This window comes from Muntiacus reevesi, chromosome 15 (genome assembly GCF_963930625.1).
Source record: "Muntiacus reevesi chromosome 15, mMunRee1.1, whole genome shotgun sequence".
Lineage (NCBI taxonomy): Eukaryota > Metazoa > Chordata > Mammalia > Artiodactyla > Cervidae > Muntiacus > Muntiacus reevesi.
In genome coordinates, this window is record NC_089263.1 from 46,487,408 (window position 1) to 46,502,407 (window position 15,000).

At 39.7% G+C, this 15,000-nt stretch overlaps 2 protein-coding genes across 2 annotated transcripts in view; one reads left to right on the top strand and one right to left on the bottom strand.

The window, feature by feature from the left end:
- FBXO33 (F-box protein 33) overlaps nucleotides 1-3,936 on the bottom strand; it is a 25,292-nt gene extending 21,356 nt beyond the window's left edge. The window contains exon 1 of the mRNA XM_065906548.1: nucleotides 3,133-3,936. Coding sequence (XP_065762620.1) covers nucleotides 3,133-3,734 — 602 coding nt within the window. The 5' untranslated portion in view covers nucleotides 3,735-3,936. The remainder of the gene's footprint in view (nucleotides 1-3,132) is intronic.
- The window catches only part of LOC136146974 (uncharacterized), a 24,602-nt gene continuing 13,338 nt past the window's right edge, over nucleotides 3,737-15,000 (top strand). The window contains exons 1-3 of the mRNA XM_065906067.1: nucleotides 3,737-3,923; nucleotides 4,135-4,223; nucleotides 14,765-14,848. Coding sequence (XP_065762139.1) covers nucleotides 3,737-3,923; nucleotides 4,135-4,223; nucleotides 14,765-14,848 — 360 coding nt within the window. The remainder of the gene's footprint in view (nucleotides 3,924-4,134; nucleotides 4,224-14,764; nucleotides 14,849-15,000) is intronic.

A 15,000-nucleotide genomic window follows, 5' to 3' on the forward strand; every position in this document is an offset into this window, starting at 1 on the left:
CTCTATACAAAGTCTCTCTGGCTTGCATCTTTTAGAAAAGCACTGCCCTCAATTTAGTATTTCATCCAAAAAGGCTCATGCAAAATATTTATATAGTCCAGGAAAGTATAAATCAGATGTTGACAATGTACCTATGCTTACTGATTAAGAATAAGTATTTTTAGTGACTGAGTCTATTAGCTATTATCATAAATCTTATTGTCCCTGAAGCTTCCTTTTTCCTAAGGAGTATGGAATACAGTATTTTAATAGGTAGTACTCAACTTGACAACCAGGTTAAATTCTAAAAATGCATATTTATATTTGTTGTTTTGAACTTCTAAGGACAATTTCCTATAGAAGAAATTCAGCCGATTTAACCTACAATACAGTTGAAAGTGTGATTTTTTTCTTTTTTAGTATTTTGAGTACTAATTTTTTATTTACATTCTTACTGTTGATCAAGAAGGCAGGTATCCTAGCACCCTCTGGAGAAGTGAACTCTGAAGACAGAAGACTGTCTTTTACCCTCCGAGAGGCATTTCCGTACCTCTTTGATTCTCATCAGTTGTCCCTAACACCTAAGAAATTGGTAAGGTGGCTACAGTCACTGAGAGCACATGTGCATACCCAGGAATTAAGCAAAACAAAATGTCAATTATTCTTTCAGAACAGTACCCTTGAAAAGTTCCCACAATTCAAGCTTACAGTTTTAGTTCTTTAACTCAGAGACAAGAAAATAACTGAAACACAGCAAAATGAAAGTTTGAATTGTATGAAATTCAACATAAAGGCAGGAAGCATAAAGCTTGTGACTTGGTAGGTTCATATCCTCCTCTTCTACCTATAAAATGGTAGAAATTATAAGGCAAAAGCACTGTAAAATTTACCTTGGAAATGTAAAGAACAATGTCAAATATTGATTTTTCTCATTAGTTATTAAATTTTATGGTTTTAGAAAACCAAAGAACACTAAAGCATTTGAGTCATTCTTCATTGAGCCTGAGTCTGATGTTTAAGTGATTACGAAGGAAATAAGAATAGGCTTTATCAGAGTTATCAAATAAACATCTTGGTTTAAAACATTTCCAATTTCTCTAAAGAAAACTAGTTTCACTTAAATTTTTAACATTCATATTAGTACTTCCAATATTAGTAGAGTATCTCAAAATATTTTCAAAAATAAAGCTGAGACATTTTTTCCAAATATATAAAGATTATTTAGAGGGTGGTCTTATAGACAAGTAGATTGAGATGCTAAAGAAGAGGTAGGTTCACTTTTATTTGTCAACTTTACCTCAACACACACAGCAAAAAAAATAAAAATTAATGAAAAATTAAACAACAAAGAAAAGATGTGATATATCACTATTTTGCCTATATAACCTTTACCTGTCCAACCAACCAACCAGTTAAAAGGAACTAGATAGAAACTTTGTAAAGTGGGTTCTTACTTGGACAAAAGACATGCATTTTTAAATGACTGCTCAGAACTCCTATCTAACCTCAAGAAAAATCTAACTGATACTGGCAAATTACTTAACCCTGTTATGTTTCAGTTTCCTTTCTTTAAAGAATCCATCCCACTTCTACCCTCCAATGAATCATCAGCAGTAAGTGGTCACTGACTGAATGTAACCTCTGGGTCAGGTGGGCCTCCAGCCACACATCCAACTCTGACAGAAAGTCTCCAACATGATCAAGACCAATTTATAGTCTTAAACAGCCTCTTTTGCCACATAAAATCAAAGTGAGGAAATAAAATGGCTTGGTGTGAGAAGCTAGGAAAATACACAGTACACTGGGATGATGCAGCCATGCTCTAGATACAGCTTGCAGCTAACGCTTACTTTCCACCCTTGTGATTCAAACAGAGAATTAAGAATACACATGTATCTATCTCACTTAGCATAACCAGGACCTTCACTCCATTCTGTTCAACATAATGTATTTACTGCAAAAGGAAGTACACTGCTGTCAGAGAAAAACAGTACTGTATGATAATGTGCAAATTATTTGACCCTGTTACGTTTCAGTTTCCTTTCTATAAAGCAGGGATAATAACAGCTGTCCTAACTCACAGGCTCAGCTGAAAGGATCAAATAAGATCCTGAATGTGAAACTACTTGCAAACTGCTGAACTATTACTGCTATCTAAGTTGCTCCTTTTTTGAACTTATGAACTTTCCTCTACCTCCCAGTTTAATTTTAGGCTTAGTTAGAATATCCAGATAGAGAAAATCTACGTTAATAGGATTCTGGAGAGGGCGGTAGATAAAGAATGGAAAACACTGATTAGGACGACGGGCCAGAACACAGGAAGTTAGCCCCAGAATGAAAGTCTTGATTCAAAATCAGGACAGTTTGGGCTTACCCTTTGCAGACACTGGCCAGTTCCCCCAACACACGCTAACACCAAGCTGTACTGTGCTACTTTTAGGGGAATCACTGGGGACAAGTTGAGTCTGGAGGTTCGCAAAAGGGAGGGACCTTCTAATCCTGATTATCAGCCAGTTCCCCGATCCCTTAAAAAAAAAAAAAAAAAAAAAATTCCTCCTACTCTTTGTGCCTGGCCTAGTTAAAACCATTCCCGGTAAGAAAATGGCTGTCAAAGATTTCTTTTTATGCCGGGAGAGTCTCGAACCTATGCGAAACCTGTGGCATACCTACTCCCTCCGCCACCACGAACTATTTTGATCGGAAAGGTTCAGAATAAAACAACAACAACAACAAAAAAAAAACAGATTAGTTTAGTTTCTCCCAAGACTCATTCACAGGCCTCACCCTCCAAGCTTCAGCTCTCTCATCTGTAAAATGAAGAATGACCGCGCCTGTCAACTCCATCCCACTGCTGCCGAAAGGATGAATGAGACAGTGCCTGAAGGCGCCAGGAGGGCTGTCTGATAAACACCAAGTCCATCACTGTTTATAAAGTATTAGGATGAGTCCTGTTATGCCCTCCCGCCTCAAGGAAATCGCCGGATTAGAACTGACACCCCCAGTCACTGAAAAAAGCAACGCTGAAGCGGGCGGGGCGTTTCCACACTAAATCTATTTCGAGGTGAGAGGAAGGAGGCGACCCTGCGCCCCGAGAAGTGGAGGCGGGGCGGGGGGGGGGGGGGAGGATGAATGGAGGGGCTGCCAAGTGCCTACCTGTTGTTCCGGATGCTGACTAGCACGCACAGGACCAGCTCTAAGTAGGTGCGCAGCACTTCCAGCCAACGGGTTGAGAGCTGCAGGGCTTCGACTTCTTCCCCGCCAGTCCCGGCGTCGGCGCTGCCTCCATCGCCCGGGCCGCCGCCGCCGCTCAGGTAGTTCTCCGCGGCGAATTCAACACGCAGCTCTCGCACGAACCAGCCGCACTTGCGCATGAGGAATTCGAGCCGTGGCTGCTCCGCGGGCGAGACGCGGAGGCAGATGCGGAGCTGGGGCCAGAGAGCCGGATAGAAGAGGCACTCGCGCCAGTGCGAGCAGGAGGCCGAGGCCCGGAGCCGGTCGGACGCGGACAGGAAGGAGAAGATGTGCACGATCAGCTCGCTGGGCAGCGACGCGGCGCCTGCCGCCTGCCCGCACAGAGCCATCCGGCCCCGCCGCCGGCTGCCGATCCCCGGTCGCCCCCGCAGTCCCCGGAGCAGCCCCCGCAGCCGTCGCAGCTGCTGCAGCCGCAGCCGCCGCCACCGCGCCACCCGGGCGGCCCCGGCTCGGGTTCGGGCTCCCGGTGGTCGGGGCTGCGGCACTGACAAGAACAACAACATCAATGACAAGGAAGAAGGGGGCGGAACCGTCGTGGGTCTCGGCGGAACCAAGTGCGGCACCAGTTGCGGAGAGGGGGAAAGGCCTCTGCGGGGGTGGCCTCCAGATAGCCAGCCTCTGGCCTCTCAAACTTTACTCACGCGCGTCCGAGGCCTGCGCTCTCCGCAACTTCAAAACCCTCGCTTGTACTGGTTAGGAGCCCGGAAGCGGCAGGATTTATTTTAAGGAACCGGGAGCCCTCCCCGCGCCTGGAGGCGGAGGCAGACCAGTGGTAGGAGCTGAGTTTGACGTCACCGGTGGTGGGAGGAGCCTGGGCGTGACTGGGCGCGACTTCCGGAAGAAGGGAGCGCCCGCTTGCCGGTAGGGAAGAGAGACGAGGCACGTGATTCCTGACGCACTTAGGCCGATGGGGCGGGGCGGGAAGCGCTGGTGGTGCCGGCAAATGGGCGCCCTCTCCCGTCCCTCAGAGACCACTCAGTTCAGTCAAGTCTGTACGTCGGTTAACTTGGACGCTCAGGAGGTCGAAGTAGCGTTAACTCGCGTTGGTGCGAGAGGTCCTGACGCTTTTCGTTACACGCTTCTCTGTTTCTGGGCTGAGGGCTCAGAGCCAGAGTGCTGGCTTGTGTCTTTCCTAGCCGTCCCGCCTGCCCCGAGTGTTGTGGAGAGTTTCTGAGAGAGAGCCCCTGAGAAGGGGAGCGGGCGCTTTCGCGGGCTCACTCGGAGGGGCTGGGTTAGGGAGAGGAGCCGCGCGGGCCGGGGCGGCGGAGAGGCCGGACCGAGGTGGTCAGTGGACGGCGCCACCCCTCGGTCGGACCTCGAAGTGGACCTGCGCGCACACCTGGTGTGTGGGGAAGGAATGAGGACAGCGCCACCCTTCGGATTTAGAGGGAGAGGAGAAAACAAGGCAAATGAGTTAGATCTGCGGGTTGATAATCGGCGTCTTCCCTGGCGTTCCCTGTTTTGAGGCCCTAGAAGTAAAGAAGCTGGTGGTTACGGTAAAGGTTTTCTTTAGCTTGTCTCCCCTCGCTTTGAGAGAGGGATTTTCGAAAGAGTTTCCGTTAACTTCACCACATCTTGGAAAGTAGTAAACTGGTTGTACCGGGCAGTGAAGTCAGAAGGGAATAGTTAATTTTATGTAACAATTGAGGATTGCATTAGTGAGGCTGCCGCTTCAGAGCCTTAGCTGTGATCTCGAAACAGCGTGGTTTTCTTGTAATTAACTTCACGAAACTGTTCTACAGGATATTTTTAGCTCTTTGAGGGCAAAATTCCCCATTCGTGATGCTTTGATGCCTTTTGGTGTCTTGTCTGTGATACTGAGTTGTTACCTCTGAGTTATCTGTCTTCCTTTCCGTCGCTGTAAAAACAACGACAAAACAACAACAACAAAAAATGCTTTCCTTCGTGGTAGATCACATCTCTGAACCTCTTGTCTGCAAGAGATTTTTCTATGTAATTCTTCTTATAATAATTTTATGAATGAATTAATGGGCAGTAATGGAAACAGCAATGAATTAGGAAGTTGAGACTTGGATTTAAATTTTTTATTTTTTAAATTCATTGAAATATTTTGAAGTGGACCATGGGTATATGAATCTTCCACTTGTAAGTAGTACAATATGTGTTTCTGAAAACATAATCGTATATAACAAAAATAGTGTTATCACACTTAAGGTAACTTTTGTTATCTTCAAATTTGTCTAGTTATCTCTCAAATATTCTTTATAGCCATCTTGTCCAAACCAGGATCCAATTGAAGACCACACTTGTTTTTGTTTATATTTCAAAATCTCAATCTAGATTAGTCACCCCTACTTTTTTTTTGGTTTCTCTGATTAGCTAAAGAGGAGGCATATTGACCAAGAGAATATCTTCCCTTCTGTGATTGTTTGACTACTTTGTCTTGGTGTTTAGTTTATTACTCTAGTACCTGAAGTTCTAGTAAACCTGGACATTTAATGCTAACGGCTTGATTAGGTTGGTGACATCTCCGTAAAACAAAGTGATCTGTGAGGTGTGATGTTTTCTGTCCTGCTTTCCTTCAGCCATTCACTTAATGGCCTTAATAATAATTGATAATTCTTGCCTGAATCATAATTTTATTATGGACTTCAAAATGATAATTTGTAATTTTTTCATTCCATCTACATTCATTAATTTGCATTCTTCTGTATTGGAGAAGCTTTCTGTCATAAACTGGCAGCATTTCATTACCCTGAAATATAGCTTTTATTGGAAAGTCAGAAAAAATGCTTAGTTCTTTTTCTTTTATTACCAATTTTGAAAGTTATATGGCCTCAAAGAGTGACAAATGAGTTTTTCTAGCTTTTATTTTATTTTTCTGAACATCACGTTCTTAGGATTTTTATGTTTTAAACATTCTTTTAGGTTCTCAAATTTTGATACTTCTAGAACTCCTCACAAAGAAAACTATGTAACTATTATTGTAATTTTAAACAATTCCGTGGCATTTTATTTTTAGTAGGAGGCTGAGACTGGATTTTGGTCTTTTCTACTTTTGTCAGGATCTAGCTGAGTAACATTTAAACAAGTTGTTTAACCCTTTGGGGCCTCCCTTTCTTCATTTGTCTAAGTTCTGGCAAGGCTCCCTGCAGCTCTAATGTTTTCTGACTTTAAAAAAGAAAACACCCTATTTTATTGAGATATGTTTTTCATATATAATTCATTTATTTCAAGTATGCACATTAATAATTTATATTATCAAGTGTTACAACCAACACTATAAATAGATTTTAGAACATTTTCATCTCTTTAATAAGATTCCACATGCCCATTTACCTCCACTTCTACCTCCCCACTTCTACCTCCGGGCAACCATGAATGTACTTTCCTTTTGTGTAAATTTGACTTTTCTGAACATTTGATATGAATGGATTTATACAGTGTATGATCTCTTATGTCTGTCTTCTTTGACTTAGCATAATGTTTTTGATCTTGGGTCCTTAATTAATTCTTTTTATTATTGCTGAATAGAATTTCATTTATTTATGGTTTACTCATTTACCAGTTGATTAACATTATTTGTTTGTTTATTTGTGGTCACTGTTAGTTCTGTGATTAGGGATTGAATCCCAGCACTGGTAGTGAAAGCACCAAATCCTAACCATTGGACCACCAGGGGATTCTCTGATGAACATTTAGGTTTCTAGTTTTTGGCTATTTTGAATACCATTTCTATAACTCTTCATTGGCACGTCTTTTGTGGACATATGGTCTTGTTTCTCTTGAGTAGATACCTAGAAGTGAAAATGATAGGTTGTATGATAGTTCTCTGTATAACTTTTGGAGAAACTTACAAGCTGTTTTTATAGTGACTCTGTCATTTTCCAGTCCTAACAGCAATGTATGAGGGTTGCCAGTCTCTGACTCTTTGATGGTCTGGAGATATTCTCTGATTGATTTGAGAATGATATTTTTCCTTATTCTTAGTGTTGTACTAGCAACAAACTACCCTCTCCTTGTTGTTGTTGTTTAGTCGCTAAGTTTTGTTTGACTGTTTTGCTTCTCCATGGCCTATAGCCCAGCAGACTCCTCTATCTATGAGATTCCTCAGGCAAGAATACTGGAATGGGTTTTCCTCCAAGGTATCTTCCTGACCCAGGATTAAACCTGCATCTTTGGCATTGGCAGGCGGATACCTGCCTTAGATACCACTAATAATTAGTCTTTAATTATTAGGACTCGTTTCTAAAGGAAATAAAAATACAGATAGTCTCCAAAGTAGGTGGTTCTGCTTATGATTTTTTAATTTCACAATGGTGTGAAACCGTGATGTGCATTCAGTGGAAACCTAAGTTTGATTTTTCCCAGGCTAGTAATACATGGTATGATACTCTCTCATGATGCTAGACAGTGGCAGTGAGCCACATATCCCAGTTGCATCACAATATTGAGGGTAAACAACCCAATACACTAAAAAATTTATGTTTTTCATTTTTAGAACAATGTACAATAAGTCACATGAGATAGTAAACACTTCGTTATAAAATAGGCTTGTGTTAGATGATTAGCCAACTAAATTTAAGTGTTCTAAGCATGTTTAAGGTAGCCTAGGCTAAGCTGTGATATTTGGTAGGTTAGATATATTAAATTGCTCTTGACTTATGGTATTTTCGATTTATGATGGATTTATTGGAACATAACCCCATTATAAGTCAAGAAGGACCTCTTTATCAGTCTGCTATAAAATAAAATGCTGCTTCTTAGTGTTGCTTTTGAATTTTTAGTTTCATTTAATATGAGAATCATTTAATTTTCGTATTAAATGAAGGATGGTAGGAATACTGTTATTAATAACATTAAGCTAAGACATGAATTAATAAGATATAATCATGCTCAGTTACGATTTAAAAACAGTATATTTCAGGGACTTCCCTGGTAGTCCAGTGCAAGGGGTGCTGGTTGGATAGCACCACATGCCTTGTGGCCAAAAAACCAAAACATTAAATAAAAAGAGACAATATTATAACATGTTCAATAAAGACTGGTCCACATCTTTAAAAAATTCTTTAAAAAACTACATTTCAATAATGGCATACAATTTATTTTATTAAGCCAGAATCTTTAATATTAATCCATTAAGCATGTATTGAGTATGTATATTCTTAACATGTTAAATGACTTAGGTTGTTTCTCTTGACATTTACTATACTACATAAACTATAAATTATTTTAGGGGAAACTATTTTTGAGAAAGTAACAAAATTGACTTCTTTAAAGGACAGAATGAAATCACATTTTGTGAAGTTTTAATGTTGGAATGTGTAATGTTGGATGTATAATTCAAAGTGTGGGAGGAAGTACTGACGTTATGAAGACCATAAGTACTCAGTAGTACTAAGCTTCTGGTTCCAAAAGTGGCATATTGTCACTATAGCAACTACCCATGCTCATTTGGATTTGAAACCCAGGCAACGAATAATGGATAAGAGTATAACATCAAGATGGATATGTACCCTGGTGGGGTGATATGTGTGCCTGCTGATGGTCAGGTGTTTGTCCTGTTTCTCTTGTTATGTTTATTATGATTGATTCTTCTGTAGAGTTACCTTAATTCTTGTTAATGTGATTTTTTTGGAGAAAAACATTCAATATTCTTATGTTCTTCCTTTTCTAACATGCTAAAGTTAATGCTTTTTCCAATTTGGTTATTAGGATATTAAATCTATTTTTCCTCTAACTTTCTCTGCATTGCCAAACAGTAGTTATAAAAATATAACTTTAGTGAATCATTTGAAATTTGAATACAGAAAAAAACCTGTGACACAAATTTTATTTTAATTACATTATGAAAAGATGTTCAAGGCTACCAGTAAATATGCAAGTTGGTTAAATTCAAAAATTTTTTGAAATAATTTTTTTTTTCCTGAGCAAGGTATGAGTTTCAGACACTGCTGGCTGGTAGAGATGATGTAATTTCCTTCCAGTTATCTATTAGCTACATCCATAAGTATGTAGAGGCACAGGAGCCGCCTGGGAGATTAGAACTGAGAATTTGATTCTTCCTCTCCACCCTTGTCTGAGGGATTGGAATGGTTCCTAGAGAGGTCATATTACAGGAAAAAGAAACGAAGAACTGAAGGACACTTGTCTTTAGGGTAGGAAAAGTCTGCCCTGGTATGCTGGATGCAGGACAAAAGACCAAGTCTTTTTTTTTTCCTCTGTTAATAGTTGCACCATGTTGTTGATGTCAGAACTGATCTTAACCAAGCCACTCACAAATTGGTTATGCAAGTTTGTGAACTGGAAGATCTGTATCAATGGAGAGATTGATAGCTCATATCCTAAAGGCTCATATCCTCCTGCAGTTCGGGAAACCCCAGTTCTATTCATGGGTCAGGAAGATTCCCCTGGGGAAGGGATAGGCTACCCATGCCAGTGTTTTGGGGCTTCCCTGGTGGCTCAGATGGTAAAGAATCCACCTGCAATTCGGGAGACCTGGGTTTGATCCCTGGGTTGGGAAGATTCCCTGAAGGAGGGCATGGCGACCCACTCCAGTATTCTTGCCCGGGGAATCCCCATGAACAGAGGAGCCTGGTGGGCTCCTCTGTAGCAAAGAGTCTGACATGACTGAATGACTTAAGTACAGCCCTTCCTAAAGGAGTCAGGAGCAACAAGGGAAGAATTGGGTTCTCAGCAACATAATAGGTAGTGGGGAGGACTGTGGCTTCCCAGAGGATACTTTTCCCAATGGGAAACTGGGCTCTGTGTTTCCAGGTTTACTCATTTTTCAGGAGAAACTAAAATTCTAACTTTTTAAAAGATGAAATGTCTTGATTTTCAGCTTTCAGATTAAAAATATTCTGTAGGGCAAACATAACCAGATTCAAACAAAACCAGAAATCCAGCATGATGCTGGATTACAACTTTTTAATCAAAGAACTTTCATATGTGTGGCTGGAGCCACTTTGTGTTCCAAGAGCAGGGCCTGCTAGCTAGTTCCTGTGTTTTCAGTTCCACTTCTAGAACTATTATATATATACGTGTGTGTTCATTCATTCCTTTCAGAGTTTAAAGAAAAAAGAAAAAGAGGTTTAACTTGAATGTCTTATTTTTATAGCATTACTATTTTCTTGCTTTTAATTCAAGAGATTGAATGTTTCTATAGGTACCTTTTGTAATTAAAAACCGCATGTTGCTATCTTTAATGCAAGTTTATAGAACCAATAGGTTCCTTGACTTCTAGTCAAGATCAGTAATTGACTGATTTTAGTTATCTTGGTTCCAGTTGTACAGCTTATATTGTGTATGGGCAGTATCTCACAGTTACTCCAAGGGTGCTGTCTCTAAGTAGGCATTTTAATTGGGTTCCTTTAGTTTCTTAACTAGTTTATGTAATGAGGGGATTTTTTTTTTTTTTTTTCATTTTCTTTTTTTAGAGGTACTTTAGGGAGTTTTGAGGACATCCATATGCATACATTAGAACACACCTGAGCCTTACCGGAACTAGATGTGGAACTAAAAACAGTAATTAATTGTTCCATGGAAGTGGAAGTGAAAATTGCTCAGTCATGACTCTTTGCTACCCCATGGAGACTGTACAGTCCATGCAATTCTCCCGGCCAGAATACTGGAGTGGACAGCCTTTCCCTTCTCTAGGGGATCTTCCCAACCCGGGGAATCGAATTCAGGTCTCCCACATTGTGGGTGGATTCTTTACCAGCTGAGCTACAAGGGAAGCTTAGTTGTTCCATTGAAAAGGAGAGACCTTTTCAGCAGGCTTCCTTTGCTGTTACCTTTTGCATAGGGCCCAGCTGCTAGCCCTCACTAGTTTACATGGTCTTCTAGTTCAAGTATCTGCTTTCATTTGCAAGTTTGTTCTTTGTCTCCAGTTGAAATTCATGTGAAGATCTCATTGGGTTATTTTGGAAGATATGCCACAAAAAAGTTGATCGTATTCCTCTTGATTGGCTTGCTTTAAGGTGAAGTGTCCTGCCCTAGTCCAATTAGCTGAATTTAGGAGGATGGAATAATGTGCGGAGTGCTTTAGACAGATGGATGTGGGGATTTGGGTGAAGAGAGGAAAGAACTTTGTTCAGAACAGGATGTGGGCCAGCATCTATCCGCTCATCTGCTCGATACCATGGCTCAGTAATAACCTTTGATCCAGAGATTCCTGGAACTCTATATTGAACAAAATTGGTCTAAGCTGTCAACAGATCTTTTAAATAGTTGTTGAAAAGTGTTTGGACAGTCTTTCTGCCTTTCCTTACTGCTTGAATATCCATCAGACTTCCAGGTTATATTAGTTGAGTAGCTACGAGACTCCACCATGAAGAAGTACATTCTTAATGTTCAATTATGGCAAGATTCTCATCACAGAATGTAATATGTAACTTCTGGAAAAATCTGTTAAGCCTTTTAAGTGCTGAAAAGGCGAAATGAAGTAAATATTTTCATGTCGTAAACTTTAATTGGAGTGTTGCTTTGTTCTAGGGTAAAGAAGTTTCACTTGATTTGCCAACTCTGATCAGTTTTGGAGGGTGAGGAATACTGTATTGAGATGGATTTTGGAATTTGAGATTGTTCCCTTGTGTTACTGGGCAGAGTGCCATGTTTGATTTGTGATGTCTGCCATGGTTGGAAAGAATTGTTGACCTGAATGACCTGTGTTTTATTTGTAGTTTGGGTTAATTATTGTTTAAATAATCTATTAGTGTTTGTTTTCTCTCTTCCTTTTGTTGTACATATATTTTTTGGTGGCTAGTATTCATATCAATTCTCTATATTGTGAGTAACAGCAGATCACTTAAGTCTTAAGTTTTATAAATAAATTTTTCCATATTAAGAATTTTTTATGGTGAAAGTGATGTTAAGTTAATTTCTAAATATTAAAATTTGTTAGTTCCTAACTGCATTCTCTAGGAATGTGAATTACTTCTGCACTTATACTGAATACAAAGGGGAGACTCATACTTTTGTACCACAATGAAAGTATAAGTTTCCTTTCATGTACACAGTTTTTTCCATGGTATTCAGTTTATATATAGGAATATTCTGTCATCTCTAAAATCTAGGCTTTAAGTAAGAAATTTCTAGTAGAAATTTATTACTTTTTTTCTTAGAGTAATACGTGAACATGTCAACAAAAAAATGTAGTACAACAATACTTTTGATGTAAAGCAACAGTTTCTATTCTTTGCCACTAGTTGTTAGGCCTACCCCCAGAAACAGACATTTGAACTAATTTATTGTTTGTTCGTTAGGAAACTTTATATGCTCTTACCTACACTCCTTGGTTGATTAAACACCATCTATTTCCTCCACTTTATGAAAGATGAAGATTTAGTTCAGGTACTTCCTTTTCCCTCCCCTAATTTCTACCAGTGTTTGGTAGTTAATTATAATTTTAAGTTTTTTTTGCTTGTGTGTGTATGTTGTATACACACATATAGTTACATATATATTTATTGAGGTAACATTGACTTATAACATTATAATATGTTTTAATATTGGTTTATAATATGTGTACAACATAATAATTTGGCAACTTTATGCACAGCAAAGTGCTCACCACCAAAGAAGTCTAGTTTCCATCCATCACCATACACCCTCTTTATCCATTTTGTTTTCTCCCCACTCCCTTTCCCCTCTGGTAACCACCAGTCTGTTCTCTGTATCCGTGTGTGTGTGTGTGTGTGTGTGTGTATTTTGTTTATTTTTAAAAATATTCCACATGTGAGTGAAATCATACAGTATTTGTCTTTTTCTGTCTGACTTGTTCATTTGGCATAATACCTTCAGATTCCCTCCATGTTGTACCAGATGGCAAAACTGAATCTTTGTTTAATGTCTTGGTTCTTATTAATCACCTTTTACTGCATAGCAGTCACAATCTTTTGTGTGCAAGAGAGTGAATTGTGACAGATCAGGTAACTGTTCAGCAGATATTTACTTCTTGACCAGAAGAACTTGTGAAGAAGTGACAATGCACCAGTTCTGAGCCTAGGCCTTATAAGCTATTAAATGTTTCCACTTGCCCCTCTGGGAGTTTCCAATCTTTGCCTAATAAAACAGGTCCCAGGCATCTGCTGGCCACTGTAGAGCCCTAGATAGAAACACATGGAAAAGATGTCAACTTGATCTACAGCCTGAAACAGAACTGCCCTATTTGACTTAAATAATTTATTTCTCTAAGTGAGAAATATATGCTTATTTTTGTATGTTATCGAGATTTTGTGTTTGCTTGTTTTGCCTGATAAGGATGGCAAAATTAATTTAAAAATGGGTACCTTGGAGTGGGGTGCAGCTATAACAGAAACTTCAATTACATACCATTGGCTTTGAAACTGGTTGGTGGTTAGCAAGGAAACCACTATAGGAGGCTGGGAAAATGGTGAATTGTGTTATGTAGTAGCAAAACTTTTGATAAAACTGTTGTCTGTGGTATCATGGAAGGCAGTTTAACTAATGAAGTTGCAATTTTGGACAAAGAAATTTGTTGAAAGTTGAAAGCATGTGCTAGTTGCTATTGGCCGCATAGGATAAGGTACTACAAGAATAATCCAGTCTACCACATCTGACCTCTTGGTCATAATCATTCATGTCCCTCCCATTCCAGTGACCTAGTTCTTCGTCTTAATATGCATGTGTGATGGAACATGCCAGCTGCCAGGCTTTCCTTTAGTGTGGGTGGATAGAAAGCTGACTGTCAGGCTGCTGATATTCCAAATGCCACAAAGAGGAAGGCCTGCCTCTGGGTCGCTAAAACCGAAGCTTAATTTTTCTGTTGATGTTTTTCCCTTCCTCCTTTTTTTATTTCCTTTTTTAAAAAGTGACTATTGTTAGTAAGGATGCTGTTTGCTGAAATCAGTAAACCTGAAAATTCAATGGCTTAACAAAAAAGCATTTTATTTTTTTGCTTCTTTAGTCGTCCAGTGAGGGTCTTCTCAGCAGGCAACTTTCCTTCCTGTGATTTAGTGTACTGAATTTCTTTTGTGATTCTGTTATCCTTAAAATTCTTTGTGGTTCTCTGTCTCCTAGAGGAAGGGAAGGAGAGAAAAGAGAAGACCCTTCATTGCCTGGCAGGGAAATGACCCATTATTTCTGTTTCATTCCATTGGCTAAAACTAGTCATATGGTAGTACCTAGATACAAGAGGGGTCTGAGAAGGGGTGGATTGTTTGGCTAAGCAGTTCCGTCTTAGAGATAACTCCATCTTTTAGGTTGATGGTTGACCATCTTTGCCACAAAGGACAGTTACCCCTTGTCATTTTTGGTTAGGGATAAATATTAGGCTTCCACGTATGCTTTGTGGTTAGAGGTGGAAGAAGAAGGTAGATGTGGAGTATTTGACTGGGTACAGTTTTTCTATATTCAGATCTTCTTGTCTCTGTCCTTAGCTAGTCCCTTCTTTAATAACCCTTTGAGATAGCTCCTCGGGTATCCCTGAGCCTAGACTCCGTCTGGGGTTCCAGGGGGCAGGTCGGCTTTCATCTTAGTTGCAGCTTCCTCCTATTGTCGTCGTTCTGTTTAATTTGTTAATACACTCCTGTCTGTTATTGTTTTTCAGAAATTTGTTGAAATCTCTTGCTGGCCAATGATCAAGGATCTTTCCAAGCTGAGTTTTCTTTACTGTTATACAGATGAAGTATCTGTAAGTTGTTTTTTATTTTAAATTTTAGATGTCATATGTAGTAAATATAGAATTTTCAACTAGTACATCTAACAGAATTTAAAGTATTTTTTTAACACCTGCTACTTAATGAAGATGCTTTACATCCATCATCTGAGCGCTTTTCCAGGCTC